The 21,568-nt window shown below is 42.4% G+C and overlaps 1 protein-coding gene across 2 annotated transcripts; it reads right to left on the reverse strand.

Annotated features, from left to right (window-relative positions):
• Positions 1-778: 778 nt before the first annotated feature.
• LOC129702188 (short coiled-coil protein B-like) lies at positions 779-8,293 on the reverse strand. 2 transcript variants are annotated; one of them, XM_055643822.1, is made up of 5 exons: positions 8,131-8,293; positions 7,195-7,281; positions 4,918-5,001; positions 2,471-2,609; positions 779-958 (listed from the first exon to the last, which is right to left on the reverse strand). In XM_055643822.1, the coding sequence occupies exons 1-5, from the start codon at positions 8,186-8,188 to the stop codon at positions 925-927; spliced, it is 402 nt and encodes a 133-aa protein (XP_055499797.1). In that variant the 5' UTR covers positions 8,189-8,293; the 3' UTR covers positions 779-924. The 2 variants fall into 2 exon arrangements, with proteins under 2 accessions (XP_055499797.1, XP_055499796.1); XM_055643821.1 differs by lacking the exon at positions 8,131-8,293 and adding an exon at positions 7,552-7,763 and having other exon boundaries at positions 2,424-2,609.
• Positions 8,294-21,568: the final 13,275 nt, after the last annotated feature.

The raw sequence follows: 21,568 nt of genomic DNA on the forward strand, positions 1-21,568 counted from the left end.
CTTTAAGGTGAGTGGGGGAAACTTTAAAGGAAATGTGTAGAATATGTTTTTACACAGAGAGTGGTGGATGCCTGGAATGCAGTGCCAGGGATGGTGGTAAAAGCAAATATGATAGTGCTTTTTAAGAGGAGTTTAGAGAGGCACATGAATTAGGCAGGGAGTGGATGGATACACAGAACACATGCAGGCAGAAGAGATTAGTTTGGCATCATGTTCAGCACAAACATTGTGGGATGACGGTCCTTTTTCCTGTAATCTACAGTTCAACATTTTATGTTCAATTGGGACAACTATAAGTAAATCAGTGAAGCATTAAATATACCCAAACTCTTAAAGTGTTGGTTTTACTTGAAAAGGTAAAATCAGAAAACCAGTACGTGGTAGTAGGGATTGGAATGTACAGAATGCTATTCTTTCTGTAGGGAATTGGCAACAAGTAGAGAGAACTTTTGTGGAAAATCGAAAGCAAAACGCCAAAAATCAACCAGGAAATAGTTGGATGGGCGAGATGAATGCATTTAGATTGACCAAAGATCTTCACCATTCATTTCTATCAGTAATCTGGTAACCTTGAGGTGAAATAAAACAAGAAAACCCATCATTATTAAAGAAGCCTCAACGTCTGTGATTTATCTCAATCCTTCGCGATTAATGTATTGCCCTATTGTCTGGGTATAAAGTACTGATTCAATGCCACATGAGTTTAGAACAACTCATAAAATAATCATGCAAACAGAACCCTGGGTGCAAAAGGAGAAGCAGCAGAGCGATATGATCATTAGTGTTCATTATTCTTTAATTAAATAGACTAAATACAAAAGGTATCCAAGCTGACTCAAGACAATCTAATGATTCTAACAGGGTCACAGTCTAACACTGGACAGTCCCAACTCTCAGTCCCCTTTATCATAATAAATGTTACTATTATTTGTCTGTCTTCTTGGAGCTTTTGGTTGGTCTGGAAAATAAAAAAGGACAATTTTTATTGAAATTAATTTGTTATTTGAGGCAAATGAACTGAATTATTTAAATAATCTGGCTGTTTAACCCTTTCACCTTTTAGGATGCAGAAAGTATTGACAATTATGTAGAACAATCAGATGGTGATGAGACTGTACTGAGTAACATGTGGTACTGAGGGTATGGAATAGAACAGGTAGCCACCCATGGTGCTTGGTGAGCAGTGTCTCTGCCTACCTGCTCCCTCTCCTGGAGAGGCTGCATGAAGTTCCCTGTCTCCCCTCTCTCTCACTCAGCGAATTTTGCTGTGCTGACAAAAGAGATGCTGTTTACCATTGTTTCTTTCTCACTCAGGGAACGGGTTGTGCTCTGGTTTGTAAGGTATGTTAAGAGATGCCTGAAGAATGCTATTATCTGCAGTGAGTTGCTTAAGGTGCCAATGGTCCTGATCACCTAATCCTTAGACTCCAGCATCCCAAAAGTCCTGACATCCGATCTTCTCATGACCTGATGATCTTAACCCTCTGATTTATCCGTGGCAATATCCCATATACCCAATCATCTATCCCTGCCACCCACGTGATGGAGGGCTTGATCTCCACCTCCCCCTGGCTGGACCCGATCCTTTAATATAGCCAAATACCTACCTTTCCCAAGCTTGATCAGGCCTCTACCTTTGGTTGTGACGTCCTGGTGCTACCTTCTGCATTGGATGGTTTAATTTTGGTGACAAATCCCAAACTGCAATGGTCACTGGTATATCGCACATTGACCTATCGCTTGACTATAATTACAGATTATACTTTTTGAGTGCCTGGAATGTTTTAATTGATCTCACATACCTTATGTAGCACACGGCGCTTCTTGTGCTCTACTCATAGGCTTTACCTTCAGGACTTACACTTTTCAACATTGTCTCTAACTTTGGGTTCCCCAGCAAATGTTCTTAAATATTCAGGCATGGAACAGAGAGCCAACTGGGCACCTGCCTCGCAGCTTAAGAGCAGAGAGCTTCATCACTTCACACTGTGAATATGTGCCTCCTGGTTTCACTTGAGCAAGTAGCTAGCCTCCTTTTGTTCCCAGAACAAGGTACAGGCCAGAAAACAACATTTTGCACCGTGATCACACAGTGCAGTCTCAAACAATACACTTTTCTGTTGACCCTATATTCTATTTTTGCTTTCAATTGCAGCCTTTAACCAAGATTTTTCAACATGGAATACTGTGGAAGTTGTGGATTTTTAGAGGTTTGCATATTTTACTCCAGTTTGCTGACTTTTGAAGTGAATTGTAAATTATTGCATGAATTAGCAGTTACTGAATCATATCGTACTAATCAAATTCCAATATGCAAACAGGAGCAAGGAGCTGAGAATATTTTAAGACCTAAATATTAAGGTGAAAAGGTCAAACTGAGATTTCATACGGATGGACACGACATGCAGATTAGCCCACTACACCTGTTGAGATATAAAGCTGACGGGTATCAGCGGAATGAGCTCCTTACTTTCTCTTGTTCTTCGACTCTGTGGTTTGAAAGACGCTGGAGGCTGACATGAGGTTTTCAATGTACTGACCGAGCACCTGGTTCTCAGACTTGAGTTTCAGGTTCTCTTCTTTGACAGCATCAACTCTAGCGGACAGATCTGTAAACCAAACATGATGGTCGGGGTAGAGATGGGAAACATAGGAACATAGGAAATAGATGCAGGAGTAGGCTATTCGGCCCTTCGAGCCTGCACAACCATTCAATATGATCATGGCTGATCATCCAACTCAGTATCCTGCCTTCTCTCCATACCTCCTGATCCCTTTAGCCACAAGGGCCACATCTAACTCCCTCTGGCCTCAACTACCTTCTGTGGCAGAGAATTCCAGAGATTCACCACTCTCTGTGTGAAAAATGTTTTTCTCATCTCAATCCTAAAATATTTCCCCCTTATCCTTAAACTGTGATCCCTTGTTCTGGACTTCCCCAACATCGGGAACAATCTTCCTGCATTTAGCCTGTCCAACCCCTTAAGAATTTTGTACGTTTCTATAAGATCCCCCCTCAATCTTCTAAATTCTAGCGAGTACAAGCCGAGTCTATCCAGTCTTTCTTCATATGAAAGTCCTGACAACCCTGAAATCAGTCTGGTGAACCTTCTCTGTACTCCCTCTATGGCAAGAATGCCTTTCCTCAGAAACCAAACAAACCAGCATGAGTTACAGATCCACCACCGATTTTCCAGCAACCAGTGGTCCGGCAATCCGGATAAAATTACGAGAGTGCATTTGAAATCCGCACTGGAATTCCATCGAAAATGTGGCACCTCAGCCAGGTGAGGCAGCCAATCTCTATATCAGGACCTCCGTGCCAATCAGCTGGTCAAATGTTCCCCCCACCCTCCCTGCAGCCAGGGCCCTGGAACTCTGGCCCGACCGGAGCCGGCAGATCCATTCCCATGGCTAACTTCCAAGGCCGACACTGCAGGCCGGTATCTTGGCTCCACACCGTTCTCAGACCGTTCAATCCCTCCCAGAGCACGTGACCTCTGTTTGTCCGGCAAAACAGATAATCCAGAAAGCTCTGGATAATCCAGTGGTTCTGGAACCAAGGATGCTGGAAAATTGGTGGTGGACCTGTATTAATTAAGTTAAGGGGAATGAAAATGTTTTTTTTTTTAAACTGAGAGAATGAAAGACAAAGAAGGGGAGAGATAGAGCAGTAAATGAAAATCAAAAGGACTACAGATCAGATACTGGAAATAAAATTAAAAAAAATTATGAAAACATTCAGCAGGTCAGGCAGTATCCATGTTAAGATAAACAGTTAACCTTTCAGATCTGTAAAAACTGTAAACCGCTGATGCTGGTTTATAAAAAAGACGACACAAAGTGCTGGAGTAACTCAATGGGACAGGCTGCATCCCTGGTGAACATGAATAGGTGATATTTCGGGACTGATATTTCATATGTATGGACACAACATATAGATTAGCTCACTACACCTGCGGAGATATAAAGCTGACGGGTATAAAGTTGTCTGAAGAGTGGTCCCAACGTCACTTACTCATCTTCTCCAGGGATGATGCCTGACCCACTGAGTTACTCCAGCACTTTATGCATAATGTTTCAACACAGTTACCTTTTATTAGAACAGAATTTCTGACAAAGGTTATAGGGAGCTGAAACATTAACCCTGTCACGTTTACCTATTCGCAGTGTGAAGTGATCAAGCCCATGAGCTACGAGGCAGGTGCTTAGATGGCCACATTCTGTTGCGTGTCTGAATATTTAAGGAAAATCTCTTTCTACAAATACTGCCTGAACTTTCTAAACATTTCCACCATCTTCATTTTATTTAATATGGGAGTTAGAGCAGACAAGATGCAGGTGACATTTGGAATGGCGAGGAAGCAATTTGGTTATAATACAGACATGCAGTGAAGTGAGCATAAAAAGGGAATGAAGGAGTGAGAGAGAATGACTGCAGAGAAAGAGAACACAATGAGAATAAAAAAGAGAGAGAAAAAAGTAGCAGAAAACAGAGCAACATTCAAAAAAAGCAATATAAAGAGAGAAAAGGGAAACGTTAAACTGGCAAAAGCAATCAGTACAAAAAGGGTTGTGAAAGAGTGGAGAGCAGAAACACCAGCTTACAAAAATATTATGGCACCAAAAGGCAGACAGAGAAAAATGCAAAGATTTATAAATCAGTAAAGAAATAAAATTGAAACTAGCATTGAAAAAAGAAGAAAAAATAACTCAAATCCAGAAATAAAGATAAGTTAACAGAAGAAATAAAGGTCAACCAGCAAAGAGGTAAATATCATGAGAGAAATATGAAACTGAGAAGGCTCAATACCAAAGAATAGAGGATCCATCAGGGAAAAGGGTGAGGGGGGGGGGGCACAATGGAAGGCAAAAATCCTTATTTACTTTTAAACTGAGGTGGTAACAAATAATCACCTTCGAGTGTGTGCTGCAGTTCCAAAACCTGGTTTATTAGCCTTGTCTTCTCCTCCAGCTCCTCTTGATTTTCAAAATCTGTTCCTTTAATGATGGAAAAACAAGCAAGCAGATAACAGTGTGAAACAGTTAGCTTGAAACAATTCAAGCAGTAAGTCTCAGTGCAGGGAAACCCCTCTCTCGCCAATGTTCTCAACACAATATGAAGTAAGATGACATTAATCCACACATGACGATGCAGATGAAACTGGAGCAATTCTTCTCTGTCATGTGATGCCCAACAGGAAGACCCACTGCTCCACCAGTGGAAGACATTAACATTCTGGGACATGGTTCCATTTTTCAGCCCAAAAGGCCAGTAGAATCTATTTCCCAAAATAATGACATGAGTTTGAGCAACATTTTACATCTGTCGAGAAATCTGGTTCTAAGAAGACACAAAGTGCTGGAGTAGCTTGTGAAGTCGGGCAGCATCCCTGGAAAACATAAATAGGCAGTAGCGGACTGGCCAGGGTGTCCGATGGCAAGTGGGCCCCTGATGAAGTGGGCCCCCTATATCAAGTGGGCCCTTGATGAAGTGGGCCCCCTTTGTCTCCTGGCAACCAATATTTTTAGACCCAGTCCGCCACTGTAAATAGGTGACGTTCAGGGCAAGATCCTTCTTCAGACGGGTCTTTTTTTGGTTACGTCAGCTTCTTTCTTGTCAGTTACATTGAACAGTCCTTATTTTGGGCGTACACCAGCCCTATCTTCCATCTCTTTCTCAGCTGCATCAATGACTGCATCAAGGCTGCCTCCTGCACCCATGCAGGGCTCATGAATTTCATTAACATCACCATTAACTTCCACCCTGACCTCAAATTCATCTAGGCTATCTCTGACACTTGCTACCCTTCCTTGATCTTTCTATTGCTATTACTGGGACAAACTATCAGCTGACATCTATTATAAACCTTCAATAATCTTACTACATTTTCACTGTTTCTAATCATGATTTGATCAGTGGTCTGTTTATGAAACCACACACAGCACATTATTCCAGATCATTTATGAAGCCTTGATGGTCACAATCCTCCTCCCAGTATGTTTGCCATTTCAATGCATTCCCCATTTCATGGCATCCAATCTATCCTAACAAACTCCCACAACTGATATTTTCAGTTGCTGCCAATGGGATCCTCAGTAAAATCGAAACACAAGGAACTGCAAATGCTGGAATCTTGTGGAGTGCTGGAGTAACTCAGCAGATCAGACAACATTCCTGGATGACAATGGATGGATGATATGTTAGGTCTGGGCCATTCTTCAGACTCATCTGAGAGAAGAGTAGAGCTTCTTCAAAGTAGGCATACTTTGAGGAGAGTTCATCGTGGTGCAGTTAAATTTGAGATACAGGAAACTGCAGATGCTGGAATCCAACACAATGTGCTAGAAAAATTCAATGACTCTGGGGGACAATGGGTAGGTGATGTTTCAGGTTGGGACCCTTCTTCAGTAAATATGTAATTGAAATTTTGGTTAAGCGTTTTTTGATTGTCACTCACAGATAGGTAGAAGTGAGAGTTGTCTCTTCAGACCCTTGCGACTGTTCTACCACTCATTTAGATCAGTACCTCCTTCTACCCGACCTCCATCTCCATCTCCCCACAGTGTTTCAGTAACATTAATTGCTTTCCATGATAAAATAAAAGACCTCCAGTCCTGAAATGTTTAATTGGCCCAGAATGTGGGAATGGGACATTTAGATGGACATTTAGACGACGTTCCTACACTTCTGTGGATCCCTATTAGCAACAACTCTCACCACACCACCACCGTGGTCATCACAACCGCGATCACCCCCCCTACCCTCTGCTCTATCACCGCAGGTTATAGAGTGATACAGTGTGGAAACAGGCCCTTCGGCTCAACTTGCCCACATCGGCCAACACCAGCCACACTAGTCCCACCTGCCGGCGTTTGATCCATATCCTTCCAAACCTGTCCTATCCATGTACCTGCCTAACTGTTTCTTAAATGTTGAGATAGTATTGGAGACGCTGGTGAAAATGTACATTTAATGTTCGTAGCACTGATTATATCGAGCCTGGTAACGAAAAGGAATAATTCATTTCCACAGTCTTTGCATTTTATTAGCAATTTCGCCCTGCATTTGCAGTGGAAGTAATGGCTCCCTATTCCCCTCTAAGACACACGACGGCGAGAGCAGGGCTCCACCTAATGCCGTGTGTAACCACTCAATGACCACAACAACTAAACGCTGGCGTTGTCAGCTACCTTCTGTATCTGCATTCATCTTGTCATCAGCCTCCTGTGGAATTTTCATTCGATGGCGTCGCCTTGAAGCTCCTCGGAATCGACAATCTGAAATAAACAAAATAAATAAAGCGAGGAATCGGTGCGCAGGGTCCAGGTCTCATACAAAGCCTCCTTTTATGCTGCCCGTGCTTTCGCCCCACACGGCGCGGAGACAAATGGTTGTGCGAGTCCAGAGTCGCTGCCCATCCGGCCCCTGAGACACTGCAGCCCACGTCCACTCGACATTTGCAGAGATTAATGTCGGTTGAGTGAAGTAACTGCCGAGATTCACCATCAACAGCAAATTCGGGAAGATAGCGGGCAAAATGTACACACCACCCCCAACCTCCACGTCCCATCGCCGCAATCTGTTATCAACGGAGCAGGCATCCGGCGTGATGCTGGTCCAAGCCGCGCCCTGGGTCCATGTCTCTGCACCTTCCCCTGCTCCTCTGTCACCCCATCTACCCCGGTCCCAGTCTGTGAATCTTCCCCAGATCCATGCTTGCACCTTACCCCGCTCATCCCCATCTACCCCGGGCATTGCACCTGTCACCACACCTTCCCCCAGCTCTCTGTCTGTGCACCATCCCCGGCTCCATGTCTGTGCATCTTTCCGGAGACCCTGTCACCCCACCATTCCCGACTCAATGTCTGAGCATCACCCCCGGGTCCCTTTCACCCCCGGCTCCCCCGGCTCCCTCTCTGTACATCATCCCCGGGTCCACGCCTGCACCATCCACGCCTGTGCATCATCCTCGGGTCTGCATCCAATGATGCATTGCATGATGCTCGAATGCAGGGGTGCACGTTGTCCCGCTTACTCGGTCTTGCTTTCTGTTCTGCCCCATAGCTGATGGAGCGGCTTGGTCCCCCCCTGCCCGGGAAAGTGAGAGCGGAGGAGGACTTGCTTACCTTCGCTGCGCTCAGCTCCTGCCTGCTTGCTGTCTGTGGCGGCGAGCGCTGGGGACATGCGTCAGCCCGCAGTGCGGAGAGGCGGTGCAGAGGCAGAGCCGCCCTCTCGTCTACCCACACACCGCTGCCTCCTTCCGCCAGAGACACCGCCATCGGCCCCCTTACACCACTGCCACCCTCAGTATAGTCACCGCTGCAACAGTGCATCGCCCTTACACCTCTGCAACCTCCCTGTTCTATTGGTCCATCCTTTATCACTATTGTCTGTACATCAATGTTGTCACAATTGCAGTCCTCTCGCCGCTGTTGCATACCTTGTCACCATTTCTTTCCACCAATGCAACACCACTAATCACTATAACTGCCCGTGACATGAGGGCAACCGCACCACTGCCTGCTCACTGCCTCACACCTATAACCACCACTGCAACCACCCGAGTCTGGTCCAGCCCGGACTTATCTCCATTGATTCCCTGTATCACCAGAACTGCAGCAGCTCCCTCTTACAATCTCCGACTTCCTTCTTCACCGCCACTATCAGTACATCCTTACATCCTGCATAAACATCATTGCACCCATAACACTGTATGTGTGTCACCAGCGTTTCTTTACACCAGTTTCATCCCTCATCCCTTCACCACTGCCACCTTATACCATCAACCTGTATGTGCATCAGTTAGCAATATTGTATCCTTATATTATTACTGCACCACCAATCGGGTCTGGGTCACTCTGATCATTGCCTAGTTCACCTTATTCCGACCTACAGGCAGAAACTAAAAGCTGCTAAGCCTGTGGTCAGAACAACGAAAAGGTGGATAAGCGAGGGCATTGAGAACCTACAATCGTGCTTTGACTGCAAGGATTGGAATGTGTTCAGGGAAGCAACCACAAGCCTCGATGAGTATACGGACACTGTATCATCATATGTCAGCTTTTGTGAGGACAGTTGCATTCCAACTAAGACCCGGACATGGTTCAACAACAACAAGCCCTGGTTCACTGCAGAACTCAGACAGCTCCGACGGTCTAAAGAGGAGGCCTACAGGAGCGGGGATGCAGACCTCTACAGGCAGGCCAAGTACAAGCTGAGAAGAGGAATCAGAGCTGCCAAGGAAAGGTATCTGAGACGTTGAGGTACAAGTTCTCAGCTAGTGACTCTTCTTCAGTTTGGAAGGGTCTGCAAGAAATTACCAGTTACAGGAAGAAAGCCCCCCGCTCTTTGGACAATAGTCAGCTGACCAACGACCTGAATGAGTTTTACTGCAGGTTTGAAAATCAGAAACGTAACCCTGGTACCCCCCCCTCCCCCTCCCCCTCCCCAACCAACACAGCCAGACCCCAGTCTGCAAAGACTGGGCCCTTCTACACCCACCCCCCTCCAATCACCACTTCACACCCAATCACCCACACCCTCTGTGCTGCACAATATCACATCCAATATCAACAACAAATATAGAGGAGGTGGAGAGGCTTTTCAGAAGACAAAAAAGCCAGAAATCTCCAGGCCCTGACAATGTTTCCCCCTCTATTCTTAAACTCTGTGCCAAACAGCTGGCACCGGTCTATACAGACATTTTCAATCAGTCCCTGCAAACATGTACTGTCCCTGCCTGCTTCAAAGTCTCCACTATTGTCCCTGTACCCAAAAAGGCAAGGATTACTTGTCTTAATGACCACAGGCCTGTCGCACTGACCTCTGTAGTCATGAAGACACTCGAAAGGCTTGTGCTGGCCAAGCTGAATAATATCACAATTCCCCTGCTGGATCCTATGCAGTTTGCATATCGGGCCAATAGATCAGTGGATGATGCAGTCAACCTGGGCCTTCATCCTACAGCACCTAGACCGCCAGGGGACCTATGCGAGGATACTGTTTGTTGATTTTAGCTCTGCATTTAACACCATTGTGCCAGAGCTACTACACCCCAAACTTTCCGAGTTGACTGTGCCTGAACCCCTCTGTCGGTGGATCACCAGCTTTCTGACAGACAGGAAGCAGTATGTGAGGCTGGGAAAGCACATCTCGGACCCGCAAACACTCAGCATGGGAGCACCGCAAGGCTGCGTACTCTCTCCTCTCCACCAAAGACTGCACCACCACAGACACCTCTGTCAAGCTTCTCAAGTTTGCGGACAACACAACCCTGATTGGACTTATCCAGGATGGGGAGGAATCTGCCTACAGACAGGAAGTGTCACAGCTGACTTCCTGGTGCCATCGCAACAACCTGGGGCTCAATGCTCTTAAGACAGTGGAATTGATTTTAGACTTTGGGAGAGCTCCCCCTCCCCCCACTCACCATCAACAACACCACAGTCACATCTGTGGAGTCTTTTAAGTTCCTGGGAACCATCATCTCCAAGGACCTTAAGTGGGGGGCTACCATCGACTCCACAGTCAAAAAAGCATAACAGGGAATGTATTTCCTACGGCAGCTGAGGAATCACAATCTGCCACAGGCAATGATGGTCCAATTCTACACGGCCATCGTAGAGTCTGTTCTCACCTTCTCCATCATGGTCTGGTTTGGCTCAGCCACCAAGCACGACACCTGGAGGCTGTAGCGAATTGTCCGATCAACAGAGGTTATTGGCTGCAATCTTCTCTCCATTGATGAACTGTACACTGCAAGGGCCAGGAAGCCAGCGGGCAAGATCATCTCTGTCTCACCCTGGCCACAAACTCTTTGAATCACTTCCCTCTGGAAGGCGACTCCGGACTGTCAAAGCTGCCACAGCCAGACATAAAAACAGTTTTTATCCACGAGTAGTTGCTCTACTCAACAGCCAAAAATCTGTAGCCTCCCTTTGATCTGGTATTTTGTTGGTTCACATGCTTGATCAATGGTGTTTTATCATTAATGTTTTATTATTATTAATGTTTAGTGTTTTCTGAGTCATTCATAACTGTCACTGTATGTCATGTTGTTACTTGTGGGCGGAGCACCAAGGCAAATTCTTTGTATGTGAATACTTTGCCAATAAACTTACTTACTTTACTTACTTACCACTGATCTCTTTATTTTCATCCCTGCTTCCTCACATCTTTATTCATTATCAGCTCTTCTTTACAGTACTGATGCATCTATCATCATCACCTCATCCTAACACTAAATGTTTTGGTCCATTTGTGATATATGAATTAAAAGTTTATTGCAACAATTCTTTGATTCTTTGACTGCCCAAAGTTCAGTACTAATTCTTACACATTTTGACTGAAAGTTAAGTTGCCCAGTAGAAGCATTCACATGAAGAATTTTGGCATCTAACAGCAACAACACCTTCCATACTACTGTCTATTTGTTTGCACTGAATCTTTCCATATCACCCTTTCCCATATATCCACTTTACTTGTTATTACAAAAGGATAAGGTTGGATTTAATTTGTAACGAGAAAAACACTTTTTTTTTTTTAAACACTTCTGTTTGGCAATTATGTCTTTCCATTAATGGACAACAATCACATTCTTATCTTATCAAGGGAAGTAGGGAAAAACTACCCAAAATGATGTGCCAATTATCTTTTTCATTTCCATTAACATGAATGTTTCTGAATCACATCTCAATTTTCATAATTTAACATATAAAAATTAGCTGTTTTGAAACGATAACATTTACTATTTTCGCAGATGCCACTTAATCTACTGAGGATTCACATCACTTTGTCCTTATTGCAGATTTCCACCCTTTGTCACGTTTACTTGCTTTTCATACTAAAATGGTCTTTATTTTTATGACGTTTTGGGAGAAACAAGAGACACTTTGTTAATTATGAACAACCCCTTACAATCACATACTGAAACAAAAGACAGATTAATTTATCTGGCAGTAATTAAAGGTTTATTTAATCACTCTTCAATGAATAAATCCAATTAAAATGCTATTTTAATAACATTCATTTCCATTTAATCTAATCCAGTCAGTAACCACGACAACCAGCTAAAATTTTGAAAGCAAGATCAGCTGGTAACCACAATAGATTTACGTGATTACTTTTGAAACCCAGTATACATTTTTTTTTACATTTTTACTCATTTGAGGGATAAGAATGCTAGCTTTTATTATCCACACCTAATTACCCCATGACCTGAATGTTTTGCTAACCCATTTCAAAGGGCAGGAAAGTCAACAATCAATGGGTCAGATCAAAGTATATACAAATTTAAAGAGTTTGAAATTTTTATACGACATCTAAATTAGATCAGCATCTTCCTGATTCAACAGTTCAGGTTCAAGAGGCTGAACATTTTACTGTTATGCCGATGTAGAACAGTTGCATCAATCTCATCTTGTAAAATGTATGCTGCAGGCATAGAAAGTAGAGCCCAAAGAACTGTAAATCCTTAAAGCCTTGACACTATCTTGAAAGTGAAGTATCCTACATTTACTAATGTGGCATACTGATTATAGGTTTTAACACAGAGATATTATGCCTTATCCTACACTGGAAATTACAGAATTTGCTACTTTGAGCTTTTAATTTCAGAATCTGAACTCTAAAATAAGCAGTCAGCATGCCTCAAAAAACAAGTAATTGGAGGTATACTCAAGCAATGATGTGCGTTAACCTGTGATGGGATATGGTTTCATAAGCCCCTTTGAATTTCCATGAAGCTATCAGTTGCAGTTATTTGAGATTTCTGTTGAAAACACACCCAAGTTCTGCACCAAGTAGGTACATTTTGTTAATGATCTTTGTGGCTGGTGTGGGGTGAAATAATGCATGTTTAAAGTTTAATGAAAAGAGCAATTTATTAGCAAGCCGCAAAATAACTGCCGAAGGCCATTTGTCAGTGAGATACAGGCAGGAAGTGTTTATCTGTGGTGACTATAGCAAATCAACCAATTCAATATCTGGATTGTAGGGGAAACAAAGAACTTCAGATGCTGGTTTACAAAAAAAAAAAAGAAAGTGCTGGAGTAACTCAGCGGGTAAAGCAGCATCTCTAGAGAACATGAATAGATATTTCGGGTCAGGGCCCTTCTTCAGACTGATTGTGATGGGGGAGAAGGCAGGAAGAGAGGAGAGGCAGTGAGAGGTGGATACAGGTGGTGGTGAGAGGGTGTGATTGGCAGATAGTTGGACAAAAAACAGATGAAAAGACAAAAGGTATGTGAATAGGATAAAAGAGGTGTGAATTGTGAACCCAGAATAAGCAACACGTGGAAGGGGAGGGCAAGGGGAGAAATGGGTGCGAGTCCAGTTGGGGCACAGGGAAGAGATGGGAAGGATGGAAGGGAATAAAATAAACTAAACATTGTGTTATTTGTAGGTCAGTTACCTAGAATTAGAGAATTCATTGCTCATACCCTTAGGTTGGAAGCTAGCAAAGCAGAATATGAAGTGCAGTTTGCATGTGGCCTCACTCTAGCAAGGGAGGAGGGTCGGATCAAAAATGTCAGTATGGGATGGGAAAAGGTACAACCGGGAGATCCATCAGGCCTTGGCAGGCTAAGATCTGGATTGCAGGTTATGGTCACTATCATACAATGCAAGGTCAAAGAAAAATTGGATATCTCTAAAGCTTGTTCCATCCAGCATTATATTTTATATATAGTCCATGTCTCAATATTAATAGCACCAATAGAATGCTCAGAGATGGTTTAACATAGGATATTGTATTTTCTTCTTTAGTTTCAATACAAACTTAAGAATTAGGAAACACTGTTATTTTAATTTAAACAAGTTAGTGATACACACATATATACTATGAAACATGGCAAATCTTATAAAATGCTTTGTATTTCACGTATCCATTCTGACTTTACCTTCATCAGTCCAGAGACATTATTAGACCATTAGCAACACCTGATAGATCTGTTCGAATGAAAGTGGTGCTTAAGCACTTGACTACATGCATTTGTTTGGCAGTATCTGGGTTAGGATGTTATAAAGTATGTGTGGTAAATTAATTTTGAACCTATAAACATTGTTTCTGCCCCTGGTTAGTCACATGTCACAATTGTTAATGGTGCAACAACTTTAAACTAACAATTAGTGCTTAAAACTATTGTTAAAATGTAAAGAATATACAAGTGTAACTGAGTGACAGGTTTTCACACACAGTGATCCTCACAGTAGTGCCAGTACTATGTTATCGTTTACAGATGTACCAGATGTTGTTGGAATATCATCCACCAATAATGCTGCTTCATTTTGACTCCTCACAGAACAACTTTGGGATTCCTTTGTTCCTGGAGACTTCTTCACTATTATATGCAAGAAGCATTGTCCTTTAAAACAAATCAGAATTTATCACCAATCTTCACAAGATAAATCTTAGAATTGTACACCTTTATTACCGTCTACGTGTCTCCCTTTAACTCCAAACTTTCTGGAGGTCATAGTAAACAAACTCCCTCAAGCAGATTAAATGACATCCTTGTGGCTTTGGAGTTTACTCTGATTAAATTATCTTTCCACTATTTTTGTTCCCGGTTAAATTGAATGAGACTCGATTTGTCTTAAAGCAACAACAAACGCTTCCATTTGTTAAATGTAAATAAATTAGGGGTTCTCATGCTTTGCTGCAAACAATGAGATTTCCATTGTAACCGGTGTGGAAGCGAACTACTATTTTACACAATGTTTCACTCAGGTAATTGATGGGCTTTTTTTTTTTTTAATTCTTAACAAAATTTCCAGATGCTACTTTTTTTCTCCTTTGTTCTCAGGTCTGCACATCAGACCTGTCAAAATGTGTTGTGGGCTTCTCAGAGTTATCCATCAATTCAGTCACATTCTCATTCATATCCTCAATAACTTTAATTTGGCTGTGATTTCTTGCCATCCCATTCTCATCAACTGTATCATCTGAGTATACTCAGTGGGTTTGTAATCCATAATGTCGTGCATGGCATAAATTAGATTTTCACAGGTGAGGCACTAAGAGTTTAAGACAATCTCTATTGTTTACCACCAGGGGCGCCGCACGACAGCCCCGCCAACAGTCTGTCTGTTTTTTTGTCTTTTTTTAATTTTTAGTGTGCGTTAAAAGTTTGTGTAAATGTTCTCCGGTTAGTTTTATGTGCGGGTAGGGGGAGGGGGGTAAAGATAATTTTTTTAGGGGGAGCGGGTAAACATAAATTTTATGTTAAAATGTAATTTGCGGTTTCCGTTTGTTTTTATTTGTATGACTGTCTTGGCAAATGAAATTCCTCATGCAAAACATACTTGGCTAATAAAGTTTTATTGTGATTGTGTGATTGTGATTATTCAAGGACATTACTCAGTTTGCTTCAGGAACTTCCTATAAACAGTGACAGCCCAGATTGCAGATCATCAAGTGACATAATCTTTAAAGTGACTGTTTTTAAGTAACAATTGTTGTTCACAACCAATATTACGTATACTGCCATTGCTCTCTTTTCTGTGCTCCTAAATGATAAATAGAATGCACTTCAGTCCGAAGAAGGGTCTCGACCCAAAATGTCACTTATTCCATCAGTCTGAAGAAGGGTCTTGACCCGAAACGTCACCTATTCCTTCGCTCTATAGATGCTGCCTCACCAGCTGAGTTTCTCCAGCATTTTTGACTACTTTCGATTTTTCCAGCATTTGCAGTTCTTTCTTAAATAAATATAATGCAATTTGTGTGTCTTTATAAAGTAATTTAATTGTGCTTCCATTGTCAGTTTTTTGACAAATAATCAAATGTTAATGTGCAAGTATGGTAGGTGAAACAATTTTATGTTATCAGATTGCTTAACATTGCAAGTAGGAGATAGGCCCCATCTAATCGATATCTTGTATCATTATAAATACTTTTGCATTGTTACAGTATCTCTGCCACATTTGCCTCTACTGTCACTGAACTGTGATGTTATTCAAGATAATCATTGTAATCAATGGATGGGCAAATGCCCTCTCGCTCAGTATCATTGAGTGAATTAGAGACTCTCCAACACAAAGCAAGGAGATTTTCAAACCTTGACCACACCTTGTGGAAAGGACAAACTGCAGAATAGATTGTCAAAGCCATGAGTATACTTTTCAGGGAATACAAGTTAGGGGCAGTTTCTATATCTCCTCAATCTCTGTCTAACTACAGATAAAACAGGTAGAACTGGTGAAGATGGGGAGAGACTGCAAGGTGGTCAGCTTTGAATGTTAACCATGACACCTCTGAACAAGTTTGTCAGAACTGGCCTATTCTGTCGAACTGGAAAGGCTGGTTATCTGAAATTGTTAAATTCTGTGTTAAATCCTGAGAGCTGAAATAAGCCAGGTTGGAGATAGATGCTGTTTCCTGAGATGACGTTGGGCTGCATTGGAATAGTTGGAGAACATAAGCTTGGGCCCATGCAAGCTCCCACAACTGCATGCATGAGCACAAGCTATGCTTTTTACTTTGTGGGATGCATGGAGCAGTGCTTACTTCAGCATCACCACTATGTTGCCTGTATTGGTGCTCCTTCTTACTCTTGTACTGCGTCTCACAGTTCCAGCATTATTTTTTAGCCTTTTCTGCTCTCTCCTCATTCAGCTCCACCAGTTTACTCCAACTCCAGACAGCTCCGCTATGATTAACAAGCCCTAACCACTTTCACTCAACCTACACCATCACCTTTAGGGTAACTAAATCTTCTTTGATTCTCACCATATTAAAGACATCTCTTTGCTCTCTCAACCTCTTCCCTTTGCAAATTAAAACATTTAAAAGGAAATATATTTGGTAATATACCATAGTTATATACGGAAGTACGTAAAATATTTTTAAATGATATTTATCTGGGGTAAGTGTCAATTTCAGACCAAGCACAAAGGATATGGGGTGGGAAAAGGCAGGTGGAAATAGGTCATCAATCATTGAAAGTTTGGACAAGCTTATGAGACAAAGTGACCCTTTCCTACGGCTTTCTTATATCCTTACAAAATCTATCGTCTTTTAATTAAGTTTTCAACCCTGATAATGACATGAAAACCATGTCAGAGCTGTCAGGCATGGCTGGGAGTCAGAAAATCTATGAATAATTATTTTCCCTCATAGTCAAGCAAATTATTAGATCAAAAAAATACATTATAAAGAAAATACTTCCTTTGGGCTCTTTCTGGGGCTCATTCTTCACTTACAGCAGTATTTTGCTTTCATGTCGACTACCAAGTCATTACGTTCAACTATTAATTCTGCCCAGAACTTTTTTTTTTTAATTCCTCAGGGAATACATTTTACAGTATCCTGCATCAGAAACCAAGTACAATTTTAATTTGATGGTATGTTCATTTCCCCACAAATGTTGGGAAATGTGGGTTGCTTTGAAGTGAACATGGGTTTAAAAAGTAGAAGAAACCTGCACCTCAACAGAATCAAATGGTTTTGGATTAAGCAATGGAAATATTTCCTTCACTTCCGCATTTCACTTGCTTGATATGGTTCGTAAGCATAGGCAAGTTTGAAAAGTACTTTACAGGAAATCATAAAGTTATATAGCCCTTCAGACCAACTATTTCATGCTGACCAAGATGCCCCATCTAAGCTAGTACCATTTACCCACATTTGGCTCATATCCATCTAACCTTTTTCCATCCAAGTACCTGTCCCAGTGTCTTTTAAATATTGCTATTGTACCAGCCTCAACTACCTCCTCTAGCAGCTCATTGCATACAGTATATCCACCACCATTTGAGTGTAAAGGGGAATTCTGAATGCAGTACTTAGTTACCTGAAAATGACATCACAGGTAGATAGAGTGGTAAAGGCAGCTTTCAGTACACTGGCCTTCATCAGCCAGTGTATTTCACATAGAAAATAGACACAAAAAGCTGGAGTAACTCCAGGACAGGCAGCATGTCTGGAGAGGAGGGAAGGGTGACATTTCAAGTCGAGACCCATCCTCAGACGTCTGTCTTCATTTTAAACCAGCATCTGCAGTTTCTTCTTACACATATTCCGTAGACTTATCATCACCTGGTGGGGTCACAACATCGGAGGCCTGGATCGCCTCAGCACAGAGGGAGAGCAAGGAGGGAAGAGACAAGGACCTTGGGACTTTTTGTGTGTGTTTTTGTTATTTATTCTATGTTATGACTGTAGGCTAAACCATTTTGTTGCACTGAAAAGTGCAATGACAATAAAATTGAATCTAATCTAATAAAAATTGGAATGTTATGTTACAGTTGTACAAGATGTTGAGGAGGACACATTTGGAGTAATATGTTCAGTTTTGGTCACCAAGTTATAGAACGAATGTCATTAAGCTGGAAGGAATGCAGAGAGGATTAATGAGGATGTTGCCAGGACTCATGGGCCTGAGCTGCAGGGCGAGGTTGGGCAAGGCAGGACTTTATTCCTTGGAGCACAGGAGGTGTTCTTATAGAGGTATAGCAAATCATGAGAGGAACCAGAGGGGCAACATTTTCCACAGCAGTTGGTGGGTATATAGAACGAGCCTACCAGAGGAGATAGTTGATGCAGGTACTAAAACAACATTTAAAAGACACTTGCACAGGAGAGGTTAATATGGGCCAAACATGGGCAGGTGGGATCGCCATAGATGGGGCATCTTGGTCAGTGTGGACAAATGTTTCCGTGCTGTATGACTGGCAGTACCCAGTCTACATTGGGAAAGATAAAATCACCTACTATGACAACCCTTGCAAGTCTCGCAGCTGCCTGCAATCTTGCAGCATATTTTTGCTTTGAATTCCTGGTGACTATTTGGGGGCCTATAATACATTTCCAACAAGGTTGGAACAATTCCCTTTTTATTCCTCTGCTCCACCCATACAGCCTCATTGGAAGAACCGTGGATAATGTCATCTCAGACCACTGCAATGTTACTCTGCACAATCTCAGCCCTTTTCCTACCCGTGTCATTTGTGGCAACATGCACAATCACTTCTGGTAGCTTCCCCTTGTCCTGGAGAATGTTTTTAGTTTAGTTTATGTCACATGTATCGCTTTTGTTGCATGCTAGGTCAGCAGAAAGAGAAAGCATGATTACAATCAAGCCATACAGTGTATACAGTGGCTTGCAAAAGTATTCATACCCCTTGAACTTTTCCACATTTTGTCACGTTACAACCACAAACGTAAATGTATTTTATTGGGATTTTATGTGATAGACCAACACAAAGTGGCGCATAATTGTGAAGTGGAAGGAAAATGATACATGGTTTTCAAATTTTTTTTACAAATAAAAAACTGAAAAGTGTGGCGTGCAAAAGTATTCAGCCCCCCTGAGTCAATAATTTGTAGAACCACCTTTCGCTGCAATTTCAGCTGCAAGTCTTTTGGGGTATGTCTCCACCAGCTTTGCACTTCTAGAGACTGCAATTTTTGCCCATTCTTCTTTGCAAAATAGCTCAAGCTCAGTCAGATTGGATGGAGAGCGTCTGTGAACAGCAATTTTCAAGTCTTGCCAGAGATTCTCAATTGGATTTAGGTCTGGGCTTTGACTGGGCCATTCTAACACATGAATATGCTTTGATCTAAACCATTCCATTGTAGCTCTGGCTGTATGTTTAGGGTCGTTGTCCTGGGTCGGGCCTTTATGGAAGAGTGGCAAGAAGAAAGCCATTGTTGAAAAAAAGCCATAAGAAGTCCCGTTTGCAGTTTGCCACAAGCCATGTGGGGGACACAGCTTCCAGTGAAGGTGGTGGAGGCAGGTTTGCTTTTATCATTTAAAAATAAATTGGATAGTTATATGGACAGGAAAGGAATGGAGGGTTATGGTCTGAGCGCAGGTATATGGGACTAAGGGAGAATACGTGTTCGGCTCGGACTAGAAGGGTCGAGATGGCCTGTTTCCGTGCTGTAATTGTTATATGGTTATATGGTATTCACTGGAGTTTAGAAGGATGAGCGGGATCTTATAGAAACATATAAAATTATAAAAGGACTGGACAAGCTAGATGCAGGAAACATTTTCCCAATGTTGGGCGAGTCCAGAACCAGGGGCCACAGTCTTAGCATAAAGGGGAGGTCATTTAAGACTGAGGTGAGAAAAAACTTTTCACCCAGAGAGTTGAGAATTTATGGAATTCCCTGCCACAGAGGGTAGTGGAGGTCAAGTCAGTGGATGGATTTAAGAGAGTTACAGTGGCTTGCAAAGGTATTCATACCCCTTGAACTTTTCCACATTTTGTCACGTTACAACCACAAAAGTAAATGTATTTTATTGGGATTTTATGTGATAGACCTACACAAAGTGGCACATAATTGTGAAGTGGAAGGAAAATGATACATGGTTTTCAAATTTTTTTACAAATAAAAAACTGAAAAGTGTGGCGTGCAAAAGTATTCAGCCCCCATTACTCTGATACCCCTAAATAAAATCCAGTGCAACCAATTGCCTTCAGAAGTCACCCAATTACTAAATAGAGTCCACTTGTGTGTAATCTAATCTCAGTATAAATACAGCTGTTCTGTGAAGGCTTCAGAGGTTTGTTAGAGAACATTAGTGAACAAACAGCATCATGAAGCCCAAGGAACACACCAGACAGGTCAGGGATAAAGTTGTGGACAAGTTTAAAGCAGGGTTAGGTTATAAAAAAATATCCCAAGCTTTGAACATCTCACGGAGCACTGTTCAATCCATCATCCGAAAATGGAAAGAGTATGGCACAACTGCAACCCTACCAAGACATGGCCGTCCACCTAAACTGACAGGCCAGGCATTGATCAGAGAAGCACCCAAGCGGCCCATGGTAATTCTGGAGGAGCTGCAGAGATTAGTCTATTAGTCGTGCACTTCACAAATCGGGCCTTTATGGAAGAGTGGCAAGAAGAAAGCCATTGTTGAAAAAAAAACATAAGAAGTCCCGTTTGCAGTTTGCCACAAGCCATGTGGGGGACACAGCAAACATGTGGAGGAAGGTGCTCTGGTCAGATGAGACCAAAATGGAAGTTTTTGGTCTAAATGCAAAACACTATGTGTGGCAGAAAACTAACACTGCACATCACCCTGAACACACCATCCCCACTGTGAAACATGGTGGTGGCAGCATCATGCTGTGGGGATGCTTTTCTTCAGCAGGGACAGGGAAGCTGGTCAGAGTTGATGGGAAGATGGATGGAGCCAAATACAGGGTATCTTGGAAGAAAACCTGTTCGAGTCTGTAAAAGACTTGAGACTGGGGCGGAGGTTCACCTTCCAGCAGGACAACGACCTTAAACATACAGCCAGAGCTACAATGGAATGGTTTAGATCAAAGCATATTCATGTGTTAGAATGGCCCAGTCAAAGCCCAGACCTAAATCCAATTGAGAATCTCTGGCAAGACTTGAAAATTGCTGTTCACAGGCACTCTCCATCCAATCTGACTGAGCTTGAGCTATTTTGCAAAGAAGAATGGGCAAAAATTTCAGTCTCAAGATGTGCAAAGCTGGTAGAGACATACCCCAAAAGACTTGCAGCTGTAATTGCAGCGAAAGGTGGTTCTACAAAGTATTGACTCAGGGGGGCTGAATACTTTTGCACACCACACTTTTCA

Source organism: Leucoraja erinacea, chromosome 12 (assembly GCF_028641065.1).
Source record: "Leucoraja erinacea ecotype New England chromosome 12, Leri_hhj_1, whole genome shotgun sequence".
Classification (NCBI taxonomy): Eukaryota; Metazoa; Chordata; class Chondrichthyes; order Rajiformes; family Rajidae; genus Leucoraja; species Leucoraja erinaceus.